The sequence below is a fragment of the Mustelus asterias genome, chromosome 3 (genome assembly GCF_964213995.1).
Source record: "Mustelus asterias chromosome 3, sMusAst1.hap1.1, whole genome shotgun sequence".
Taxonomy (NCBI): Eukaryota; Metazoa; Chordata; class Chondrichthyes; order Carcharhiniformes; family Triakidae; genus Mustelus; species Mustelus asterias.
Window position 1 is genome coordinate 36,580,899 of NC_135803.1, and position 26,519 is coordinate 36,607,417.

General features: G+C 41.5%; 1 protein-coding gene across 3 annotated transcripts in view; it reads left to right on the forward strand.

The window, feature by feature from the left end:
• The window catches only part of atp13a3 (ATPase 13A3), a 127,977-nt gene that overhangs the window by 84,550 nt on the left and 16,908 nt on the right, over nucleotides 1-26,519 (forward strand). For 2 of the 3 annotated variants that reach the window (XM_078207717.1, XM_078207732.1), the window contains exons 20-30: nucleotides 3,459-3,583; nucleotides 7,118-7,293; nucleotides 10,327-10,455; nucleotides 10,547-10,626; nucleotides 11,708-11,750; nucleotides 11,828-11,937; nucleotides 13,080-13,176; nucleotides 13,317-13,389; nucleotides 15,300-15,477; nucleotides 18,102-18,280; nucleotides 20,248-20,336. In XM_078207717.1, coding sequence (XP_078063843.1) covers nucleotides 3,459-3,583; nucleotides 7,118-7,293; nucleotides 10,327-10,455; nucleotides 10,547-10,626; nucleotides 11,708-11,750; nucleotides 11,828-11,937; nucleotides 13,080-13,176; nucleotides 13,317-13,389; nucleotides 15,300-15,477; nucleotides 18,102-18,280; nucleotides 20,248-20,336 — 1,279 coding nt within the window. Of the gene's footprint in view, nucleotides 1-3,458; nucleotides 3,584-7,117; nucleotides 7,294-10,326; nucleotides 10,456-10,546; nucleotides 10,627-11,707; nucleotides 11,751-11,827; nucleotides 11,938-13,079; nucleotides 13,177-13,316; nucleotides 13,390-15,266; nucleotides 15,478-18,101; nucleotides 18,281-20,247; nucleotides 20,337-26,519 lie in introns of all 3 variants that reach the window. The other variant, XM_078207725.1, reaches the window with a different exon arrangement.

Below are 26,519 nucleotides of genomic sequence, written 5' to 3' on the forward strand. Positions count from 1 at the left end.
TTTTCAAGAAGGGGAACAGGGATAGCCCAGGAAATTACCGACCGGTGAGTCTAACCTCAGTGGTTGGTAAGCTGATGGAGAAGATCCTGAGGGACAAGATTTATGAGCATTCAGAGCGGTTTAGTATGTTCAAGAATACTCAGCATGGCTTTGTCAAAGGCAGATCGTGCCTTACGAGCCTGGTGGAGTTCTTCGAAAATGTGACTAAACACATTGACGAAGGGAAAGCGGTAGATGTGGTTTATATGGATTTTAGCAAGGCGTTCGATAAGGTCCCCCATGCAAGGCTTCTAGAAAAAGTGAGAGGGCATGGGATCCAAGGGGCTGCTGCCCTGTGGATCCAGAACTGGCTTGCCCAAAGGAGGCAGAGAGTGTGTATAGATGGGTCTTTTTCTAATTGGAGGTCGGTCACCAGTGGTGTGCCCCAAGGATCTGTTCTGGGACCCTTGCTGTTTGTCATTTTCATAAATGACCTGGATGAGGAAGTGGAGGGATGGGTTGGTAAGTTTGCCAACGACACGAAGGTTGGTGGGGTTGTGGATAGTCTGGAGGGATGTCAGAAGTTACAGAGGGACATAGATAGGATGCAAGACTGGGCGGAGAAGTGGCAGATGGACTTCAACCCAGATAAATGCATAGTGGTCAATTTTGGCAGGTCAAATGGGATGAAGGAGTACAATATAAAGGGAAAGACTCTTAGTACTGTAGAGGGTCAGAAGGACCTTGGGGTCCGGGTCCACAGGACTCTAAAATCGGCCCCGCAGGTGGAGGAGGTGGTTGAGAAGGCGTATGGTGTGCTGGCCTTTATCAATCGAGGGATTGAGTTTAGGAGTCCGGGGATAATGATGCAGCTATATAAGACCCTCGTCAGACCCCACTTGGAGTACTGTGCTCAGTTCTGGTCGCCTCATTACAGGAAGGATGTGGAAAAGATTGAAAGGGTGCAGAGGAGATTTACAAGGATTTTGCCTGGATTGAGTGGCATGCCTTATGAGGATAGGCTGAGGGAGCTCGGTCTTTTCTCCTTGGAGAGACGTAGGATGAGAGGAGACCTAATAGAGGTATATAAGATGTTGAGAGGCATAGATCGGGTGGACTCTCAGAGGCTTTTTCCCAGGGTGGAAATGGCTGCTATGAGTGGACACAGGTTTAAGGTGCTGGGGGGTAGGTACAGGGGAAATGTTAGGGGGAAGTTTTTCACACAGAGGGTGGTGGGCGAGTGGAATCGGCTGCCGTCAGTGGTGGTGGAGGCAAACTCAATAGGGTCTTTTAAGAGACTCCTGGATGAGTACATGGGACTTAATAGGATGGAGGGTTATAGGTAGGCCTAAAAGGTAGGGATATGTTCGGCGCAACTTGTGGGGCCGAAGGGCCTGTTTTGTGCTGTAGTTTTCTATGTTTCTATATGTTTGGTTTCTTCATCCAAGTCATTTATATAAATTGTGAAAAGTTAAGACTCAGCTCCTGTGTGTAGCACACCATTCATTGCATTTTGCCAATCAGAAAATGACTCATTTGTACCTACTCTCTATTTCCTGTTAGCTAGCCAATATTCTACACATGCCAGTCTATTACCCCCTTACACCCTACAGCGTGAGCTTTTATTTTCTGCAATAATCTTTGTGGCACCTTATCAAAAGCCTTCTGGAAACCCAAGTACAGTACATCCACTGGTTCCCTTTTATTCACAACACATGTTATTTCTTAAAATAACTCCAATAAATTTGTTAAACTTGATTTTCCTTTCACAAAACCCTGTTGACTCTGCCTGATTATCTTGAATTTTTCTAAGTATCCAGCAATAACATCTATAATGATAGCCTTTAACATTTTGTACCCCGTGATAGATGTTAAGCTAACTAGTCTGTAGTTTCCTGCATTCTGTCTCCATCTCATTCTGAATAAATGAGTTATATTTGCTATTTTCCAATTTAATGGAAACTTCCCCAAATCTAGGGAACTTCGGGAAAATTAAAACCAATGCATCAACTATCTCACTAGCCTTTTCTTTTGAGATCTTAGGATAAAGTCTTTCAGGACCCAGGAACTTGTCAACGCACACCTCCAACAGTTTGCTTAGTTATTTGTAGGATATTATTTGCACCCTCTATAGTGAAAACTGATGCAAAATATCTGTTCAATCTATCTGCCATCTTATTTTCCATTTTTAATGCCCCGGACTCACTAATGATAGGACCAGCACTCATTTTGTTCAGTTTTCTTTTTTTAAATGTCTATAGAAATTCTTACCATTTCCCTTCATATTTCCAGCTAGCTTTATCCTATACTCTAATTTTTCCCTCATTAATTGTTTAGTATTGGTATGGGTCTCTGCAGTAGTTACCCAGAAGTTAAAAGAGGTTTTAATTCACCATCCACAGTTTCTGATTTAAATCGCATTTTTCAGATGGGACCCAGGGCAGTTGCCCAGGGGATGTTTGCACCCTGTGCAGTTGCCATGCCGAACTTATCTGGGAACCTCTGAAGGGGATTCTCCAGCAACTCTTGGGGTACTCCCCCAATATGACTCTGGGGAGTTTGGACGTTACAGCCCAGTGCCTCTGTGAAGCATTATATAAATACAATCTTCAGTTGTATGAAGTCTTGCAAACCAATTCAAATTTTAAAATTCACGTGTTTTTATGAAGTAATTGTACTTATAAAGAATTAGCATAATGAACTTTGATGTTTCATTTATTGTCAAGTTTTATTGTTCATAGAAGTACAATGAAGTAAAAATGTTAGCATGCAGGTGAATAATTTTGATCAGGTTTATTAGAACATGATTGAAATAACCATATATTTAAGTCTCTGTGCAGCCATCTAGCATATAGCAGTTTGAATGTAGAATAATATTGCTAATTTTGCGGCTATTTGATGCCATATTTTGCTTTGTGGTCAGGCAAATGTGCTCCATGAGAAAACCAGGTTGAAATTCCCATTGACTAGATCAGCACTAAAACCAATATCTAGTCCACATAAAGATGATCCAGGAAGTTTTGGGTTATTGACTTGGTATTTTATAAGTGCATTTAATAAATCCGCATTCCAGACTTTTACAGTACCAAAGCATTTTTATTTGAAAAAGAGATGGATTAAAATATCCCTATTAGCCCTTTGTGATGCAAGCTGTTAGTTGCGCAGTTTGATTAATGGTAAAAGTTATTTTACAAAAGGAGTCATTTCATTATTAAGTGTTTAGAGTTCCTTTGAACCTGATTGAATACAAACAAGTTTATCAAAAGGATTGCTCTGTCTGCCAATTTCTTTGACATTACTTGTTTTTATGAATGCTACTTTATTTTTTCTACCATTTGGAATGGTGGAAAGTATTTCTGTATTTGTATACTAATAGGCAACCTCTGTTCTTTTCTGTGGCTGCTGCATTTTACACGGTATTTGCATTGGTAGCAGTATTGCATTGTGAAATTGAATGCTTAAAGCTTTGCTTTTTACAGGGATGTCATTGAAAGCAACATGGAGTTTATGGGGTTTATTATTATGCAAAACAAGCTAAAGCCCGATTCGTCCAATGTCCTTGAAGAACTCAGAAAAGCTAATATTCGCACGGTTATGGTTACAGGTAACTTATTTTATTTCCTGCACCTGCAATTGTACGCACACTTTACATTTTGCCAAGATTTTAGTAATTGCCTTATAGAATTTTAAAGCCCTTTTATAATGACAGTAGCACAGAATTACTACCACAATGACAACCTACAAAATAAGTACCATGACCCCTTAAATTTTCAATAACAACAGGAAACAATAATATTATGAAAGTCAGAGGCATGAAGAGCAAATGCCTTTCTCTCAATAGCCCTGTACTGGCAATCAATAAATAGCAGTTTGCTGGACAGATTTAAAGGTTTGTGCCAGTATGTTTCTGTTTGAGAGCAGCTCTTCTGGCTGCCTGCTTGTGCTTGAAAGTGTAATGGAAGCATTTTCACCATTCCAAGGCTAACAGTTGTTACAATTATGGGGTTTATAAGAATGTGTTTTGGGTCAGTATCTTTAACTTAAGGTAAAATAAAGAGGGTAGTTGATTGTCGGAGATTAAAGGGGGCCTGGATTGTTTTACTGGGAGGAAGGCGCAATGTGTTTATACTTGAAAATTGTGGCAGCAGCCTGTACATTAACAGTGGATAAACTGAGTCTTTAAAGACCGAGAAAAATGTGAAAATGTCAGGTTGTAAGCATTAGTGCTGTTCAGAAGGCATTCGATGAGGTGCCAAATGGTTACTACACAAGATAAAAGCATAAGGTGTTGGGGGTGATATATTAGCGTGAATATTGGACTGGCTAATTAACAGGAAACAGAGTCAGGATGAATGGATCAATTTCAGGTTGGCAAACTGCAATGAGTGGAGTGCTGCAGGGATCAGTGCTTATGGACTGATGGCAAGAAAAATAAAGTTCAGTTTGCCTTTCACTCTGTCTCTTAACAGCTTACAAAACCTAAGATGATTAACTATTCTGAAGGAAAGTGACTCCTTTTAAAGCACTCCAGGTTAGAAACTATGTTAATCTAGGACATAGGACTGAATGTTCAACAATTGACAGTTGTTTTCTTTATGCAATCAACCTTTCTAACTTCCAACTTAGGCATAGATATGAGTACCACTGTAAGTTTTAAGTGCCAGGGAGTACGATAATTCTACACTTGGACTGCTCAACCTTGACTGACTTTGCACCATTTGCTCTGCGATAGAACATAAAGATCCAGCATTGTGTCTCACAGCATTTGTCCTGTAATCAAACCATTAAACTATAGCTTTTCGTGGCCTGGGGCCATGTTGTGTTTCTCACTTGTGAAAGAGCTGGTCACATGATGCACTCATGCCCTGCATTGACTACAATTTAGCAGAATATTGTAATGTCCTGACTATGTTAAGGGTTATGAGTTTAAAACAAAAAGAAAAGGCTGTGGTTTGCAAATGTAGATTCAGACTAACAATAACTACCAGAATTCTCCCAAAAAATTCTCTGTGTCAAAATTGTGTGAAAACGAGTACATCGCACTTTTTGTCAGTGGGAGTTTCAAAATGAATCTCCCATACTCTGTGCACTGCAGAGTGCACTAGTGTGATTCACTTCAGAATTCAGGGGGTGGGGGCCTATCCCCACCCGGGAGGCCGGCAGCATAGTGCTGAGCGGGCCACTGTGCATGCACCGATCTGTCAGCATCGAGATCTGCACATGCACGGTGGCACTGCACTGCCGGCCTCCCGATTGCTGGCCAACTCGGTCACTGACCAGCCCCGGCTCTCCACCCTGTCACGGCCCGCTCACTGGCCCCCCCCTATCTACATCTGGCTCAGCCTCAACCTCCCGGTCCCCTCCACCTCCCCCCACCTCCAAAGAATCGCTGATCACTGGCCTCCCTCCCTCCTCTACCAATCCCAATGCAGAGTGGCAATGGGACCCCCCACTTATTGCCATGCCCCCTCCTCCCACAGGCTCTATCAAGGTACCCCCTTGGCATTGGCACTTTGCCCCCCAGGGGGCACAGGCTGGCTCTGCCAAGGTGCAATGCTCAGACGGCGCCACTGCCCGACTCTGCGGGCCCCCCCCCCCGATTGCCACCCCCTTCACTCCAACAAGGTAGGGCCGCTAGCTCTCCAAAAGTGGAGGATTATGTGATCCTCAAATGGACCAGCAAAATCTGCAAGCAATTGTTGCCATGGCATTTCAGGCCACTCCCAAGGGTGTGAAGGAGACAACGGCGGTGTATTTTTTATTCGTGTACAGGATCAACACTGTCCCACTTTTTCTTCCATCTGAGCATCCAGATTCGGCCACCAAAAATAACTATGTGCTAATTCCTTTATCCAGACGATTCTAGGATTTCCTTCATGAAGTTGTTCTTCCACGCAGACTGGGAGAAATAATTGCTTATATTCCCCACAATAGACACCCGCCTTGGACAGTCAACTCGAGCTTTCTTGGCACGTGTGGGAGCGATTTTCCCATCTGCTCCGGAGATTTCAGCAGGGCCTGATTAGTGCTATCTGCGCTGGGCGTCTGGCCACGAGCGCCTCCCCGAATGCCAGATTTCTGGCACCGTCAGCTCTGCATCAGAAATGGACGTGGAGCTGCATTACGCATTCAAGGACTCACTTAAACATTATTTAAATGTGATTAGCGGGCCCGGGACTGAAATCTCTTGGCCCGCTAGCCTTTCCCACCTCACTGAGTATTTCACTCCACAAGGGTTTACAGCAGCTCCCCACTTTTGGGGAGCTAGCGGCCCGACCCACTGGAGTGGCCCCAATTGGGGCCCCGCAGAAGGTCGGGCGGGGGGAGGGGGGGGTGGAGGTGAATGGTGCCCCCTAGGCATTGGCGTCTTGACAGTGCCAGTCTGGGCCTGGGAGGGATGGGGGTGGGAGGGTGGCGGAGGGCGGGGGGGGGGGGGGGGGGGGGGGTGTGGAGAGCCGGTGTTGCAGGGGTCACAGGGTTTGCCAGCTCAAATCACTGGCCAGCAATCAGGAGGCTGGCAGTGCAGTCCCATTGCGCATACACCAATCTCGGCACTGACAGATCGGTGTGTGAGTAGCCCGGTCAGTGTGCTGATTTAAACCTCTCCAGTGGGATCTCCTGAAATCTAATGATATTCACGCTGGTGGCATCTGCAGTGCACAGTGTGTGGGCGATTCTTCTCTGAACTCCCACTGAAATTACTCCAGTTTTAACGTAGTTTTGACAGTTTGAATGTTTTTGGGAGAATGTTGGCGATGGTTTCACCATCAAATCATGTGATCAGCTCTTAAAGTATCTGCAACCACTTAAATATATAACAAAAATCATATTGGGTTAATTGATTAAGACTGCATTTCAGATGCAAACATTCAAAAATTGATTTAAATATTACATATTCTAATTCAAAACATTAAATAGATGCCAGTTGATGTGTATTGTACAGGTGTCATGAGGGTAGCGATGGGTATTTACTGACAGTGTTAAGTTTTTTTTCTTGATACATCATTTTTTAAATAGAAGTTTTGTTTCTAAATTTGAAAACAGCAAAATGAAAAATGGAGTGGATTTTAATCTATGATGTTAAAAGGAAAGACTCTATTGTATATTCATGACTTAATTACACTTTGTGTTCTACCAGGGGATAATATGTTAACGGCTGTTTCTGTAGCCAGAAACTCTGGAATGATTTTACCTCAGGATAAAGTGATTATTGCAGAAGCTCTACCTCCAAAAGATGGACAGGCTGCAAAAATACATTGGCTGTATGCAGATAATACTTCAAGCTATCCTGATATATCTAGTGCAGCCTCAGAGGTATGAGACCTGTTGTGTTTGTTAGCTGATTCACAAAATGTATGAAGTATTCTGCGTGAATTTTAATTAGATGATAAATATAGAATAAAGGAGGAAGAAAAATCTATGTGATCACAGCACATTAAGCATAAGATAATTCTAAAATGATTTTGATTAGACAATTTTGGCTAATGTTGTTAATATATGGTAAACTGGAGGAAGATATCGAATTAACTGCAGGATTGGAATTGGTTCCAAAGAAAAGGAGCACTCAAGCTGGGTAAATCTTTAAGACATGCACCCTAAACTTGGAATGAAATTAGAGAGAAGATAGCAGAGGCTTTTATAATAAGGGTTGAACTTTCAATTTCTGGTGGGGTCAGGAATGAGTGTAGCATTGTGACTTAGTGGCGCTTCTGAGCCACACAGGTGTTTCTTAGCACAGAGTTGACCACCATGGCACAAACCATTATCTTAACAAGACTGAAAATAGCCATGCACAGTAATTGTTGTCAGTATCTTGAGGGATAAATTAAACCTTGATTCAGTTTTTGCGGGGGCTTAAAATGAGAAATGTAATATGGCTAATGTTTGATCCACAGGTAGCCCTCAGACTTGGAACACAATTGGTTCCTGCAAATCATATCGAAATGTCAAAACTGATATTCCCGTAGGAACAATGTTAAAATTTGGGGATTGGTTCATGAACACAGGCCCGATACCCTTTCTCCCAGTTACCTGTTTCTCCTCTCCAACATAGTCAGTAGTTTATCTTCAATATTTTGGTTAATGATTTCACACTTTATAACTCATTTTCGGGATTTTGATAGGGTGACGACAAGTCTTTTTGGGCTTAATTGCTGACTGCTTTTATGAATGGGAATCTGTGTCCCCAACCCTGGGGAACATCCCATGAAGGGCAACCTCCATCCCCTGTGCGTTTTTACTTTGCCGACCCAGTGAATTCAGATCTTGTTGCCATCTTCGGTGCCGTTAACAGAGCTGCCAGATTGAAGGGTGTCAGGGGCCGGATGGACTCCAGAATCCAACGTCCAGGATTCCAGGTCCATTCTCTGCCTGAATTGGATTTGTGGTTCCAGAGTAAAAGGCACAAGACCGCAGGCACCAGAATCCCATGGGTGGGATTGGTAATCAGTGGTAATCAATGGCATTGGTAATCAGTGGGAAAACTGTCAGCAGGGCAAGGCCATATTTTTACCAGCAAATTGGAGAGAACTTTCTCTTCCCCAGGCTTGTTCATGGTCAACGACCCAATATTTAATCAAAATATAAAAGATGAGCAGTGCAGAACATCGATGTGCATGTATGAACCTTTGAGTTTGTTCACCTGCATGGTGTTGTAAAGTTGAAAGCGACATTGTGAAGTCAAAGCAGTGTGTCAACTTATAAACGTTGTAAGTGTCGTTCATCATAACTCAAATGTGATAAAGTCGAGGGCTGCCTCTACGTTGATTTTAGTTTGTTACAGTAAAAGTCTTAAAAACAAAATGTTGCAAATCTATTTATTTCTGTTAGTCGTTTGGGAAATTCATCTCTATTTAAAAGTTATTGCCTCTGAAGGGATCATAAAGTTTACTTATGAAAAAAGGCTAAATAGGAATGTAAGCTGTGAGGAAGACACAAAGATAATGCAAAGAAAGGCTAAGTGGATGAGCAACAAGTTGACAGATGGAGTATAACGTGGGGAGTTGTGAGGTTATTCACTTGGGTAGTAAGAGCAAAAAGGCAGAATATTTTTTTTAAAGTTGTGAAACATATAAATGTAGATGTTCAGAAGGACTTGGGTTAACTCAGACAAGGAACACAAAGTTAGCATGCAGGTACCGTAAGCAATTAGGAAGGCAAATAGCATGTTGGTCATTATTGCAAGGTGGTTAGAATACAAGAATAAACAAGTCTTGCTACAGCTGTGAGGGCTTTGGTGAGACCACAACTAGGGTACTGCATGCAAGTTTTGTTTTCATATTTAAGGAAAGATATACACATGCATGAGAGGCAATGCAGCGAAGGTTCATTAGATTGGTTCTTAAGACAACACTTTTGTCTCATGATGAGATGCTGAGTAAAATGGGCCTATACTCTCTGGAGTTTTGAAGAATGAGAGGTTATCTCATTGAAGCATACAAGATTCTGAACGAGCTTGAAGGATTAGACTCCAAACAATTGTTTCTCTTGACTGAGGAATCTAGAACATGGGGGCAGAGCCTCAGGATAAGGGATTGATGCTTTAAGACTGAGATGAGGAGAAATCTTTTCACAAAAAGTGTTTGAATCTTCAGAATTGGAGTCTGATTGCCAACCAATCAGCACTCTCTTCCCATAGAGTATAAATTGTTGTTTTCCCCTTTAATTGGTGTTCTTGCGAAGTGCCCTGATGAGTGCAAGACAAAAGCTTCGACATGAATCTTTTTTTCAGCAGTACTAAAGTTCTGTGTTACCAACGACCATTTGAATTCTCTATCCCAAAGGATTGTGGATGTTACACTATTGACTATATTTAAGGCTGGGATTTACAGATCTTTGGGGTCTCAGGGAATCAAGGGATATGGTGAACAGACAGGAATGATGAGTTGAGGCCAAGGATTAACGATGATCATTTTGAATGGTGGAGCAGGATTGAGGGGCTTTTTGGTCTAACCAGCTCCTATTGCTTATGTTTTTGTTTTTAAATGAAGAGCTTAATAGAGGTTTTTAAGATTATGAATAACCTTCATTGTGAATAAGGAGAGTATTTCCTTTGTTTTAGGAATGAATGATGAGGGGTTATTAATTTTAAAATGTCACTGAGTGAGGAGAGAAGCTAGGGTAATTCTTTTTACAGAAACGGAACATGGTATGCAAAACGACGATGAATGCGTGACATAACTTTTGTATCTTGCAAGGAAAAATTGGATGTAGGTTGAAGCACAAAATAACACAGCATAATGGGGAGATGTGGATTAGTGAGATTAATTTGGACTGCTCTGGCAAAGAGCCAATGCAGATATGATAAGTCAAAATTGATGTTTATTTTGTATTACTTTCTTTTTCCAGATTATCAATATTAATGTGGAAAATGAAGGCTCTGGAGATGGTCTTCATCAGATGAATTATTACCACTTTGCAATGGATGGCAAATCCTTTTCTGTTATAACTGAACATTTTCAGGATCTGCTTTCAAAAGTCAGTAAATGGCATCTTATGTTTACTGAATAACTTTGGCTACAGATATTCCTGTCCGTATGCAACTAAAATGTTCTTCTATTCATCTCAGTTGGTATTAAATGGGACGGTATTTGCTCGCATGGCTCCTGATCAAAAGACACAGCTGGTAGAAGCATTTCAAAATGTAGAGTAAGTACTAAATGACTATTACAAATTGGAAAACATTAGCATTATAACAACTCTATGTACATTTAATACACCTGTGTTAAATCTCAGAGCTAAATTTGTTTGCCAACTTAATTTTGTTGTTCCCATTTTATGAGCAGAAGATCAAAAAATAGCCATGTATTTCTTTCCTTGAAAAAGAAATTACATTTTTATAATAATTTTCAGGACCTTCAAACATTCTAAGCACTTTGTAATGAATGAAGCACATTGAAGAGCAGTCAGTTGCTGTAAGGTAGGAAGCATGGTAGACAATTTGCTAATGGCAAACTCACAAATGACAATGTAATAATGGCCATATAATCTGTTGTGTGTTATTGATTAAGGGGTAAGTATTGGCCAGTGCATTAGGGATAACTCCCCTGCTCTTTGAAAATAATGATGTGGAAATGCCGGCGTTGGACTGGGGTAAACACAGTAAGAAGTCTAACAACACCAGGTTAAAGTCCAACAGGTTTATTTGGTAGCAAAAGCCACTAGCTTTCGGAACAGGCTGTCCCTTCGTCAGGTGGGTGGGAGTTCTCTCCCACTGAGAACTCCTACCCACCTGACGAAGCTGAGAACTCCCACCCACCTGACAAAGGGACAGCCTGTTCTGAAAGCTCGTGGCTTTTGCTACCAAATAAACCTGTTGGACTTTAACCTGGTGTTGTTAGACTTCTTACTTTGAAAATAATGCCATGGTTTCTTTTACGTTGACCAGAGCAGTTAGGCTGGGCCTTGATTTCAGTATCGCACTGAGGGTCATCCTTTATTTTTGTGCTTAAACCCTGGGGTGGGACTTCAACCCACATCTATGTGACTCAGAGGTGAAAGTGCTTCCTTTTAGAATCATCTGTTTCAGAAACCTTTTAATCGTTACTTTTAATTGAACAAATAATATAAATACAATCAAAAGCTTATTACCAAAATAGAAAAAGTTAGCAACAATTTCAAAGTTTGTACTGTATTTGTTTGAGGATTATCAGTGCTACAGTTGAAGTAAAGTTTTTAAAGTTTTTTCATTGAAGAGTAACATTTAATCCCTTGCTTGTTCTTCTGACAGTTATTACGTGGGAATGTGTGGAGATGGTGCCAATGACTGTGGTGTAAGTGTTTCTTAATTTTTGGATTGCCAACATTCCTCTCTGTTTGGGCAATGTATAAACAAATGTGTGATTTACAGGCACTAAAACGAGCACACGGTGGCATCTCATTGTCTGAATTGGAAGCTTCTGTAGCATCACCATTCACATCAAAGACTCCAAATATTGCATGTGTGCCAAACCTCATCAGGTAACTTATTTATTTAACCATAAGAGCCTCAGAATATTTAATCAGTAATGACTCCTTTTGTTTCAGTGCTGTATGCCACATATCTTCTAATCTTGTTTTAAATTACAATTGTTGTAATTATTTCCTAGAGTTCTGTACTCTTTGCTAAAACTAAATAGCTTACCTATCTCTTGTGTTATCTACAGTTTTTTCAGTATATTTCTTGCTTCTGTATTTTATCTTTATTTTTTCATTTATCATGTCTCTTGGTAAAGATAAGAAAGCTGTTTGGCTTTTGCATATATACTTCTGCACTGCCTCTTTATCTGCAAACTTCAACATTTTATCAGCTTTGTTGATTGCTGATTCATGGATACGTTAAGCAACAAATCTACTAAAACATCTTGATCTCTCTTTCCCTCATTTTTAGTTACCTTGATATCATTCATGGAATATTTACTTTGCACATTTCTTTCTTCCTATGTTGCGGTACTGTGCATTTGCTCCTACTGAGTTTCATTAGCCATTTTATTCATCCATGCATCTTATCCAATTAATTTTGTTCATATCCGCTATGGACAATAATCTTCTCCCCTTCGTGATTTTGAGTTCCACAAAAGCCATCACCTTCCGTTAAACATTTAATCAACATGATCTATTCCTTTTGATCTCCAATTTTTTAATGCACACATTTTTCCAGCACTTCGCTGTTTTATAAAGAGCTAAGCAATATCAATGACTTCTGCATGTTTTTAATAATGAGGGTAAGCAATTTTTTTCTAGTATTTTTGAAGTTTGTTTATTTGATACTCTGATCCATTTTATGATTAATTAAAACAAATTTGGATCGGAGTCATACCGCATAGCAAGGAACTTTGCTTTGTTTCATATGGTAATGTCTCTCCTAATATAAGCTTCAATAGTGGTGCTGTCCTCCACTTCTGTATACTTTACAAAACATAATTTTCTCATTGAAATAATTACTAAGGATATTCTAAAATGATATTCCAGTATAAAATTGATTTTACTTGTATTTAATTTAGTGATGAATGGCTGCAATTCACTTTCAATGAACCATAATTGAAGCTAAAAAAAAAGATTTCAAATTAAGATGACTTTTTTTGCTAACTATTTAGATGAAGTTTTTTTATTTTGTCAAGCAGGGAAGGACGTGCTGCTTTGATGACATCATTCTGTGTATTCAAGTTCATGGCCTTGTACAGTATAATCCAATATCTGAGTGTTACTTTACTATATTCTGTAAGTATTTAATTTAGCTTAAGAAATGTTTGAGCATTAAGTTGTTAATATAAATTAATTAAATTCATATTGGCTATATTCATTTTCAATGATTATTTTTCAATTTAACTTGTATAATTTACCCCTTTACTCACTTATAGATGCTCAGTAATCTTGGAGATTTGCAGTTTCTTTTCATCGACTTGGCTATCATTCTGTTCATTGTCTTTACTAGTGAGTATGCTAAAACTATTTAGCAGATGTATTTCCACAAAGTATGCCTCTTATATGGTGAAATAGCTTAGAACCTAGAAAATACTTGAATTAATATTGAGAACTTTAACAAGTATTTTGATGGATGTGTGTTATTCACAGCTTCATTATTAATGAGGGTGAATTCAGATATTTTGCTGTGATTTTAGTGAAATAGATGAATGAATAACCATCAACTGTTCTGAACCGAAAACTGTCAATGGGCATTATAATATAATTATCTGTGCAGTTTTCTTTTGGCAAACACATTTCAAATTAAATTAGATTTCCATCTACTTAAAGCGGCTTAGTAATGGTAGTGCTCTGACTTCTGATTCAGAAGGTTGCTAGTTTAAATCCCCTCTAGACACTAGACAAAAAAGATTAAGATGAGACTTCAGGGTTGTATTGGGGGATTGCTGCTCTGTCGAAGGTGCCATCTTTAGGCTGAGATGTTAAATTGAGATCTTCAGCTGCCCTGTTGGGTGAAGGTGATGGATCCCACGGCATTATTCAAAGAAGAGTAGGGAATGTATTCTAAAAGAAGTATACACGGTAGCAAATTGTATGGAAAAGGTGAATGTGGAAACCAAACTTAAATTTCAAGAATAGGGTTAGACATAATGGGCAGAATTTTACAAGAATGATTCTTAGTGTCTAGCTAGCATAAAAATGGAAGAGTTCCTGATCCGTTTTTTGGGTGAGATTTCATACCCAATCTTACGTAATTAGACATTGAAAATATGGGCTAGACTTTTTCTAACTGCTGCAGGCAGTGGGTTAGGCTTAATTCACCAGCCAGCCTGCAGAGGGAGCTATTGCACAGGCACAGCCTCTATTTCTGCACATGCGCAATAGCAACTGTAGAGGAATCTATTGCGCATGTGCAGACCTCTGATTCTGCACATGCGCAATTTCAACAGCAGGGGTCTTACCGACAGACAGAGGGAGCTGTTGCAGGCAGCCTCACAACCCCTCCACAACTGCAGGGGCCCGTGGCTGATCGCAAGCCTCACACTGCATGGATATATACTCTCTGCCGCCCTGACTGTTAGCACCCCCCAGGATCCAATTGCCTACAGAGTGGCAGCATACCCCCCCCCTTCCCCGGTCTGCCCCCCCCCCCCCCCCCCCCACCTTCCCCGGTCTGATTGCGATGCAGAGTGCGCAGCGGTCATGATCCTGCCAAATTACACAGGGCGTGATCCTGATTACTTGGCTCTCGGGCAATTTTACCAGCTCATTCCACCCATCACGGGGCGGGACGAGCCAGTAAAATCCTGGCCCATGTATTCAAATTAGTAAAAGGCTATTTTAAAACTGAAATCAGAAGGAAATTCGTAACACAGAGTAAACAGTGTGCTAAATGGACTTTTCATAGAATAATAGAGTGGAAGCAGATCCCTAAGAATTGTTTTAAGAAATATTTGAGTGTTGTTGGGATCTCGGTAGAAACTGATAACTTTTAATTTGAACGAGCTGAATGACATATCAAGGTTTCATGTTTTAAAGCTGCATTAAATAACTAAAATTATCTTTTTTAGGCAATTTATACTTAAACTGTAGAAATAAATAATTCCTTGTACTTATTACACATCACACTTTTCACAATTGCAGTTCCTAAAACAGTCACATTGTAGATTTCTTCTTCTGGCTCTAAGCTAGACAAATCTTCCAACCTCTTATAACTCCACAAACCCGATCCTGAATCTAAGTCTGAGTTCTACGTACCATCTGTGAGGTGAACGATAGAGTCTGCATTTTCCCTGCACCGTAGGGAAAAATAGTACAGAAGAGTACAAACAATAGTAATACATCCTTTTTCCCATAATTGTGGAATGTTTCATTGACAGATGTAGAGGAAAATTTATTATTATTCCTGTTTTATTTAGTGAGTTTGAATGCTGCATGGAAAGAACTGGATCCACAGAAACCGCCATCTGGCCTAATTTCTGCTTCACTAATATTTTCGGTGCTCTCCCAGATTTTTATCAGTGGTGTGTTCCAAACAACAGGATTTCTTATGGTGAAGCAGCAAACCTGGTATGAAGTATGGACTCCAAATTCAGAGTAAGTGCAAAAACCGTTACATTCTGGGAGGATAAAAGTATAAAGCAGTGGTAATATCACTAGACTGGTGATCCAGCAGTCCAACTCTGGAGATGTGGGTTTGAAATAATGGTGACAGTGACAACCATCATTGATTGCTGTAAAAACCCATTGCTTCACTGATGTCCTTTTGGGAAGGAAATTGACCATCATTACCTGATCTGGTCTACGTGTGATTCTAGATCCACAGCAACAGGATTGACTCTTAACTACTCTGAAATGGTCTAGTAAGACACTTACTTCAAGGACAATAAGGATTAGTAACAAATTCTGACCTTCCCAGCAAAGCTCACATCCCACAAAAGAATAACATTTCTCCACATAATGTATTTATGGAGTAAGAATCCAAAACTGCACTACTGTTCCAAAGGCATCACTGCCTCCTGTGGTGTTTTGCCCATGTTATTGTTTTATACGAGAGTTTTCACCATAATTACTAGTAGGCCACTTTACTGTGGGTGTGTTATGGACAAACTCTAGTCTGCCCTTGTTTATTGTTTATGCGCACATCCACCTGGCATCATTCGATAGTGATCAAGAGTGCGATCACTTGGGGAATTTTCTCCTCTGATCTAGGAACATGGAGAATAACTGTCATTGCAGTTTCTGCCTTGGCTTTTTAGCTGATGAGTATTTGTAAAGGCACTAGCAAAGTGAAGACACCAGTAAAGCCTGATGGTTAAAAGAGCTAAGTCTGTATCAGACTAAGGACTGTGGGAGCAGCAAAGAACAAGTATGGGAGTTGATTGGACAGTGGCTGTTGCTATACTTTGAACAGTCAATGATTGAACACAGACTCCTGTCTGTCTTGCTCCGAGAGAATTACAACCCCTAAGAGAGGTATGACTTTTCAGCATTTGTGACCAAAGAGACAGTCACTGAAATCTTGCTGCCATTCATGCCAACAGGATCTTACGATCCCGTCAATGGCACACCCTCACCATGGGTTTCCCGGCAGTAAGGGATGCGTTCAATGGGAAACCCAATTGACAATGGCAGGACCATAAGCTCCCACTGCCAGTGTGCGACATACCACCTCCCTCTCCAGCGAAACATGCCGTGGCCCGGGAGAAAATTCCCATCCATCGATTGATTAGTGGCTGTCCTTTGAGTATGTGACTGGAAGCATGATTAGTATATCTATATAAGAAGGAGCGATTCAAAGACATTATCAGCAGTAACCCAGGATTAGCCATCGCAAAAGAAACAGCAAGACCCTGGGGATGATCTTACAAAACAAATTCTAAGTGCTGAAAGAGCGCAAAAATGGGAGAGAATCATGCCTTTTTTTTGAGCGAGTTAAACGAATCTTACCTCACTCTGAGGAAAAAAAAGAAGCAAGATCTGTTTCCCACCAGCGGAGGGATGGGGGGCCTAAGGTTGCCGGAAAACCGACTGCTGATACCAGAGGGCGCAATTGCACATGTGCAGATCACTCTATCTGTCAGTCACCTTTCCTGAGCTGTAGCTGGCCTCCCCAGCCAATCCCCCCCACCTATTGCTGCCCTCTGCGGCCGATTCTTCCCCCCACCCCCGACACAGACTGATGCCCCCCTCCCCTCCCCCAGTAAGGTTACTTATTTTATGTATAACGAAGTAAAGACAGAGGTTGAATACATTGTGTATAATAAAGATTGATGATTGGTGTACTAAAGTTTGTGTAGTAGAGTTTGATACTTTTGAGGTAACTTGGTGGAGTACAACAAAGGAGATTCGTTGTACAGTAATTCGAGGGTTTGAGTGTCTTTGTCCGTGGCATCAGTTGACCAGAATTCGAGGGCAACAGCTTACTCAACACCTTTTGAGAATTAACCTTCTCCTTTCTGGTCCATATGTATCACATAGCCATTAAATTCAATAATTGAAGAATCAGAAGAAATCGTTCCAAATGCATTGATCAGATTTATAATTTCTGGTTTTAGCGGAATATTATACAAGCCAGCTTGAGTTTTGAGCAAAATTAAGTGTTTAACTATAACTTTTTATTCTCATGCCTTTTAATTTTTAAAATTCTTTTAAAATTCCCTCCTTCTGAAAGTGAACAAATTTAAAAGGATATGTCCTTGCTTACTGCAGTAGCCATTCAGTACTCCATATTATTTGCTGTCCTTCATGCATGAGCTTGGATTATGAACAAACACATTCTAGTTGCCATCAAAGGAGAGGGCCCTATCATTGATTAATGTTCATTGGGCATGCACATGTACAAAATTTCAGCAAAGGTCATTGGATGGTAATTTGGAATGAAAGGACAGCTGATTTCTTTGGGCCAAATTTTGTAATTGTTTTTGCGTGATTGCGCATTTTGGCTTCTATGCTTGCCTACAAATGACTACACTTTAAAACAGTAACCTAAACACTTTCAATTGGTCATGAAGCATTTTTGAATATCTTAGTTTGGAATTAATCAAATCAAATATTTCAGTATGGAATCTTGATAAACTATTTCTTCGATCTTTCTATTATTTCAAAGAAAAATCAACATTAGCGTTAGAATATTATGGTTTACGTTATTCAGTCATTACCATTTTCTTTTTGAGCCATTTAGTATCGAAGGTAATATAATTTTTACAATTTTATTACAGTGCCTGCAGTTCATCAAAACCAAACCTAACACTGGGAAACAATACTTATCCTCACGATGAAAAGAATATTAAGAACTATGAAAATATTACAGTGTTTTTCATCTCGTGCTTTCAATACCTCATTGTGGCCATTGTGTTTTGTAAAGGAAAACCATTTCGACAACCTGGTTATAAAAACTGTAAGTTTATTCATATAGCTTTAAAATGGTTCAGTGAGTTTCACAACAGAATTCCTGTACATCCTGCTAGCCAGGGGAGTGTTTATGTTGAGCCTAAGAATCAGAAATTTAATAGGAGAAACTAGGGGATTATGTTACACTTCCTTTGTTGGATTTCTTCCTTCTGTAGAAATTTGCAATTGTCTACAATACTTACCATGGGTTTGAATATGTTTTTATAAGTGGAATTGTTTACTTTGCAGTTTTAAACTCTCATTGTCTAGACTAATTGCAAGTTTTCATGATTACCTTTTCCTAAAATTTCAAGCTTCTTTCATCACCATGTCAACAAAATATATCCCAAGATTATTCTGTTATTACAAGGGCAAGATGGCAGAGTAGTGATAATGTAACTGAACTAGTAGTCCAAAGGCTCACGCTAATGCTAATGATGTTAACTGAGCAGCAGTCTGCTGGTGGTGCATTGCCCCCATCACTTTCTGCCGCAACCTCCTTTTTCTTCTTGAAATCATCTCATGAGGCTCTCTGGCTTTATCCTGCTGCAAGTCCAAAGCTTGCTGTTGTGAAATATTGTATACACTACAACAATTTTACACCCTGAAGAGTGCCTCCAGAATTGTCTAGGCACTTGCAGTGCACCTTCAGCATGTGGATGGATCATTCCATTACACATCTGTTGGTCATATAGAACAGTAAGAAGTCTCACAACACCAGGTTAAAGTCCAACAGGTTTATTTGGTAGCAAATACCATAAGCTTTCGGAGCTTGCTGCTCCTTCGTCAGATGGAGTGGTCTCTGTTCTCCAACAGTGCACAGACACAGAAATCAAGTTACAGAATACTAACTAGAATGCAAATCATAGAAATCATAGATACCCTACAGTGCAGAAGGAGGCCATTCGGCCCATTGAGTCTGCACCGACCACAATCCCACCCAGGCCCTACCCCCACATATTTACCCGCTAATCCCTCTAACCTACGCATCTCAGGGGCAATTTTAACCTGGCCAATCAACCTAACCCGCACATCTTTGGATTGTGGGAGGAAACCGGAGCACCCGGACGAAACCCACGCAGGCACGAGGAGAATGTGCAAACTCCACACAGACAGTGACCCGAGCCGGGAATCGAACCCGGGACCCTGGAGCTGTGAAGCAGCAGTGCTAACCACTGTGCTACCGTGCCGCCCATCAGATCATATCATATAGAACTCATTGTATCATTCCTTGAGTCTCTGAGTGGTGTGGTCAGCACATTTAAAGGCCTCATATTTAAGCAGCCAGCTGGTAAGTCAGCTTCAGGGTGCAAGAAGATAGAGACAGTGGACATCTGCTGACAAAATCATCATGGCAGTTGCCTGAGAATCTTATACATACCAAGCTAAAAGTCATCTTGTGGTGAATACCAGCTACACAATGGAGTGAAGTGGAAGCCCTTGAGGTTAATGTAAACTCCTGAGTGATTGGGTGCCTTAATTGTCACATGTCAGCAGTTGATGATGCACTTTATCTGTGGAAAGCCAGATAGACCCACAAACCCAAGTGTCCACGCATTCTGACTGGCTTAATCGGTGGCAGAATTGACAGAATTGATGACCCTGGAAAAGAAGTCAACAACCATCCATCTTCTGCATTTGTTTTCTATCAACTAACGCTGTACCAAGCTCCAGCCCTACAACCCTTCAAGAGTTTTACGTTTCTCTAACCTCCTGTCCAATAAGTTACTTGTTTCACCCCGTTATTGGATGCCATTCCTTCAGCCATTTAGTCCCTAAGCATTGCAATTCCCTCCCCTAACCTCTTCACTTTTTTATCTCTTTCTCCTTTGAGACCAATCTTTTAGTCACCTGCCCTAATGTCTCATTTGCTCACTGTATGCTTCTATGATGTGTCTTGTGATCTTTCACTGTGTTAAAGACACTATATAAATGCAAGTTGTTGTCAGAAATACATTTATTTTGTTTCAACAGATCCTTTCGTGGTCACTGTGATACTTCTTCACACCTTTATATTTTTCATAATGATGTTTCCAGTTGAGGTGATTGATCAGGTTCTTCAGGTAAGGGCTATCAAACTCATTTAAATTCTGAATTGTTGAGTAGTTAGGGAGTACTGTATTATTTAAACTGACTTGAAACTATCATTTAAAGACAGCAGAGTGTTCCCTATTGCCTTCAATGAGATAATTATATTTTGCCAACCTCCATAAAATAATATATTGCCAATATTTTATCATTAAAAGCTGGTGTCACTGAACATCATGGTTAACATGTTTTCTGGGTGGATTAAATATTCAATATTTTGTGTTGGAAGCTGGACTAGGGTGGCATTGTCAATGAGCATTATTTTAATAAGAATTTCCTGTGTTGAAATTGATTCTCTGGCCTTTGAAGATCATAATCGAATGAGTTTGGAAACTTGAATCATGAATTTGCAAACATGGAATACATTGAAATTGATAAAAGGTACAACAAGTGCTTAGGAAGGCGAAGGTGGTGTAGTGGTATTGTAATTAGACTAGTAATCCAGAGACCCAGGGTAATGCTTTTGAGACCCAGGTTCATATCCCATGGCAGATGGTAAAATTTGAATTCAATTTTTAAAAATTCTAGAAATCTAATGGTGACTATGAAACCTTTGTCGATTGTTGTTAAAACCCATCTGGTACACTAATGTCATTTAGGGAAGGAAATTTGCCATCCTTACCTTGTCTGGCCTACATGTGACTTCAGACCCACAGAAATGTGGTTGACTCTTTAAGTGCTTTCTGAAATGGCCTAACAAGCCACTTAGTTCAAGTACAATCTGGGATGGGCAAGAAATGCTGATCCAGCCAGTAGTACCCACATCCCTTGACTGAATAGAAAAAGAAATGGAATGTTGTCATTTATTGCAAGGGGAATGGAATACAAAAGTAGGTATGCTTTGCTGCAGTTGTACAGAGCGTTAGTGGAAAACATCTAGATTACTATTTACAGTTTTGGTCTCCTTATTTAAGAATGAATATAAATACATGAGAAGCAATTCAGAGAAGGTTCACTTGACTGATACCTTAGATTGGGGGTAGGGGGAGTGGTAATCTTGGAAGAAAGGATTGGGGCATGCTGGGCCTGTAGCCACTGGAGTTTAGAAGATAGAGAGGTAATCTTTTTGAAACATAGAAGATCCTCAGATGACTTTATATGGATGCTGAAAGGATGTTTCCCATAGTAAGGGGAGACTGGAACTCTGGGGCACACTTTAAAAACAAAGGGTCTTCTATTTAAGATGGAGATGAGCATTGTTTTGTCTCTGAGTGTCGTAAATCTTTGGAACTCTCTTCACCAGAGAGCAGTGGAGGCAGGGTCATTGAATATTTTTAAGGCAGAGATTGATAGATTCTTGATTAACAAGACAGCCAAAGATTATTGGGACGAGACAGAATGGAATTGAGGCCATAATCAAATCAGCCATGATTTTATTGAATGGCGGCGCAGGCTTGAGGAGCCAAATGGCTTACTCCTGCTCCTAATTTGTAAGTTCATTTGTATGTATATTCGAATGAATATACTCCCTTAGACCAGTCTTTGGTTTAAATGTGATCCAGTAAAAACATAAAGCTGCACCTGCCCTCTGCACTCAATTGCCCTCAGTGCACCGTCCTGAATGGCAAGATTTTGATTGAAAATCCGGTGATGTAAAGTGTCTGACATCAGTAGGGTCCACTAGCAGGGCTTTTCTGTGTTCCTCCAATGAAAAGATCTGGCAAGTAACAGCCTGACAAGAGAATTTTCTTAATCGTAACGGCTGCAGCCTAACAAGGAAGTCAGAAGTCCCAGATCCAGTTCTTGAGAATGAAGTGAGGAAATTGGAGCATGTTTTAGTGAGAAAACATTTGGGAAACATTGTTACAATAGCATTTGGTTTAGAATAGTTTCGCAATGGTCATGAAACAATTAAATGTAAAAATACTTAATTAGATAGAGGGGTAATTTCACTAATTTTAAAGAATCTTGTCTGGATGAATTGGTAGGCAAAACAGTAATTGAGCAATGGGATGCCTTCAAGGAGGAGATGGTTCTGGCACAGTGTGAACACCTTCCCATGACAGAGAAAGGAAGGGCATCCAAAGCATGTGTTTCCTGGTTGATCAGAAATATAGAGATAAAACTGAAACAGAAAAAGGAAGTTTTTGATAAATGTCAGGTTTGGAATACAGTAAAAAAGCCAAGCTGAATGCAAAAAGTACTGAGGAGATCCTCAAAAATGGTATGCGAGGATAAGACCTAAAAATTAATACGGGTAATTGGTTGATATTGTGTATATGGACTTTGAGAAGGCCTTCAATATAGTACCTCATAATAGATTGGTGAGCAAAATTAAAGCCCAAAGGATTGAAAGAACAGTGGCAGCAAAGATACAATTTTGTAATAAAAACAAAATACTGTGGACGCTGGAAATCTGAAATGAAAACAGAAAAACGTTGGAAAAACTCAGCAACTCTGGCAGCATCTGTGGAGAGAGAAATAGTTAATGGCTGAAATTTTCCAGCCTTTCACACCAGCTGGATTGTCTGGTCCAAATTCTCCGTTCTCACTTGCAGTGGTGGCGGGACATGATCGGCCGGGAAATTCCAGCCAATGTTTTAAATCCTAGCCATACAGAGTTTTTGCAGCATTTTTCTGGTTTCATTTTAGTTGTAATGTTAGATGGAAACCAGAGAATAATGGTAAACAGTTGTTTTTCTGTGAGAAGAGTACCATGGTGTTCGTGAAGGATTGGTATTGTGACAACAACTCCTTTTAGATATATATTAATAACGAGGACTTGGGTATAATTGCAATGTTTGCAGATGTCATGGAAGTTGGAAAAGTCGTAAACATTGAGGAGGAAATCAACAGACTTTAGGGGATGTAAACATACTGGTGAAATGGGCAGGCGCATGGCAGACAAAATTTAACATAAAGAATTACAAAGTCATACCTTTTGGATAAGAGAGGCAGAGGCAATATATTTGAAACAATCGTTTTAAATTGGAAGCAGGAAGAGAGAGACCTTGAGGGTATGTGTACAAATATTTAAGTTGCAAAGGCTGCTAAAAAAGCATGTTTGAATCCTTGGCTTTGTAGAATACAAAAGCAGGCAAGTTATGCCAAACATTTATAATAAGAAGTTTAACAACACCAGGTTAAAGTCCAACAGGTTTATTTGGTAGCAAAAGCCACACAAGCTTTCGAGGCTCTGAGCCCCTCCTTCAGGTGAGTGGGAATTCTGTTCACAAACAGAACTTATAAGACACAGACTCAATTTACATGAATAATGGTTGGAATGCGAATACTTACAACTAATCCAGTCTTTAAGAAACAAAACAATGGGAGTGGAGAGAGCATCAAGACAGGCTAAAAAGATGTGTATTGTCTCCAGACAAGACAGCCAGTGAAACTCTGCAGGTCCACGCAACTGTGGGAGTTACAAATAGTGTGACATAAATTCTGATTCTAGGATCGCATGATAAAGACTCAGGAGGAAAAAAGCAGAAATATTTATGTGAAATAGTGTGACATAAACCCAATATCCCGGTTGAGGCCGTCCTTGTGTGTGCGGAACCTGGCTATCAGTTTCTGCTCCGCGACTCTGCGCTGTCGTGTGTCGCGAAGGCCGCCTTGGAGAACGCTTACCCGAATATCAGAGGCCGAATGCCCGTGACCGCTGAAGTGCTCCCCAACAGGAAGAGAACAGTCTTGCCTGGTGATTGTCGAGCGGTGTTCATTCATCCGTTGTCGCAGCGTCTGCATAGTTTCCCCAATGTACCATGCCTCGGGACATCCTTTCTTGCAGCGTATCAGGTAGACAACGTTGGCCGAGTTGCAAGAGTATGTACCGTGTACCTGGTGGATGGTGTTCTCACGTGAGATGATGGCATCTGTGTCGATGATCCGGCACGTCTTGCAGAGGTTGCTGTGGCAGGGTTGTGTGGTGTCTTGGTCACTGTTCTCCTGAAGGCTGGGTAGTTTGCTGCGGACAATGGTCTGTTTGAGGTTGTGCGGTTGTTTGAAGGCAAGAAGTGGGGGTGTGGGGATGGCCTTGGCGAGATGTTCGTCTTCATCAATGACATGTTGAAGGCTCCGGAGGAGATGCCGTAGCTTCTCCGCTCCGGGGAAGTACTGGACAACGAAGGGTACTCTGTCCACTGTGTCCCGTGTTTGTCTTCTGAGGAGGTCGGTGCGGTTTTTCGCTGTGGCGCGTTGGAACTGTTGATCAATGAGTCTAGCGCCATATCCTGTTCTTATGAGGGCATCTTTCAGCGTCTGGAGGTGTCTGTTGCGATCCTCCTCATCCGAGCAGATCCTGTGTATACGGAGGGCTTGTCCGTAGGGGATGGCTTCTTTAACGTGTTTAGGGTGGAAGCTGGAGAAGTGGAGCATCGTGAGGTTATCCGTGGGCTTGCCGTACAGTGAGGTGCTGAGGTGACCGTCCTTAATGGAGATGCGCGTGTCCAAGAATGCAACCGATTCCGGAGAGTAGTCTATGGTGAGCCTGATGGTGGGATGGAACTTGTTGATGTCATCATAGAGTTGTTTCAGTGATTGTTCACCATGAGTCCAAAGGAAGAAAATGTCATCGATGTATCTAGTGTATAGCACCGGTTGAAGGTCCCGTGCGGTGAAGAAGTCTTGTTCGAACCTGTGCATGAAGATGTTGGCATATTGAGGTGCAAATTTGGTCCCCATGGCTGTTCCGTGTGTCTGGATGAAGAACTGGTTGTTGAAGGTGAAGATATTGTGGTCCAGGATGAAGCGGATGAGATGTAAAATTGCATCTGGAAACTGGCAGTTGTTGGCGCTGAGCACTGAGGCCGTTGCAGCAATGCCATCGTCATGGGGGATGCTGGTGTAGAGTGCTGAGACATCCATTGTGACGAGGAGCGCTCCTGGTTCAACTGCTCCATGTGTGCCGAGTTTCTGTAGGAAGTCCGTCGTGTCGCGACAAAAGCTGGGGGTTCTTTGTACAATGGGTTTCAGGATGCCCTCGACATAGCCGGAGAGGTTCTCGCACAGGGTCCCATTGCCCGATACGATGGGACGGCCGGGTGTGTTTGCCTTGTGTATCTTCGGGAGGCAGTAGAGATCTCCAACGCGGGGAGTACGTGGGATGAGAGCACGGAGGGTGTTCTGAAGGTCCGGATCAAAGGTCTTGATCAGAGTGTTGAGTTGACGGGTGTGTTCTTTGGTCGGATCTGCAGGTAACTGTCTGTAGTGTTCCTCGTTGTTGAGTTGTCGGTACACTTCTTTGCAGTAATCCGTTCTGTTCAGTATGACGATGGCCCCTCCTTTGTCTGCTGGTTTGATGACAATGTTGCGGTTGGTCTTGAGAGCGTGGATGGCGTTACGTTGTGCTTGGGTGATGTTCGGGGCTGTCTTGTGAGTGCGGCTGATGAATTTGGTGTTGACGCACCTCCTGACGGCTTGGGCATACATGTCAAGTCGAGGGCAGCGGCCTTCCGGAGGAGTCCAATTCGACTCTTTCCTCTTCGGATGCACTGCGGATCTCTCTGTCGGCTGTTCCAGTTCATTGGCTGTCTCATTGTGTTCGTTGTTGGCCTCTTGGGGTTTGTGGAAGAACTCCCTCAGCCTCATTCGCCTGATGAATTCCTCTGTGTCTGCTGCGAGACTGATGGGGTCTATTTTGGTGGTGGGGCAAAAATTAAGCCCTCGGCTGAGAACTTCGATTTCATCTGGTTGAAGTGTGTAGTCGGACAAGTTGACAATGGACTTCCCTGCAGTGGGACTGTTTCCTACTGTGGTACCGGGGGAGGCTTGGTTGCTGCTGGTGGTGATGCCGAGTTTCTCAAGTTTCACAAGGCAAACACACCCGGCCGTCCCATCGTATCGGGCAATGGGACCCTGTGCGAGAACCTCTCCGGCTATGTCGAGGGCATCCTGAAACCCATTGTACAAAGAACCCCCAGCTTTTGTCGCGACACGACGGACTTCCTACAGAAACTCGGCACACATGGAGCAGTTGAACCAGGAGCGCTCCTCGTCACAATGGATGTCTCAGCACTCTACACCAGCATCCCCCATGACGATGGCATTGCTGCAACGGCCTCAGTGCTCAGCGCCAACAACTGCCAGTTTCCAGATGCAATTTTACATCTCATCCGCTTCATCCTGGACCACAATATCTTCACCTTCAACAACCAGTTCTTCATCCAGACACACGGAACAGCCATGGGGACCAAATTTGCACCTCAATATGCCAA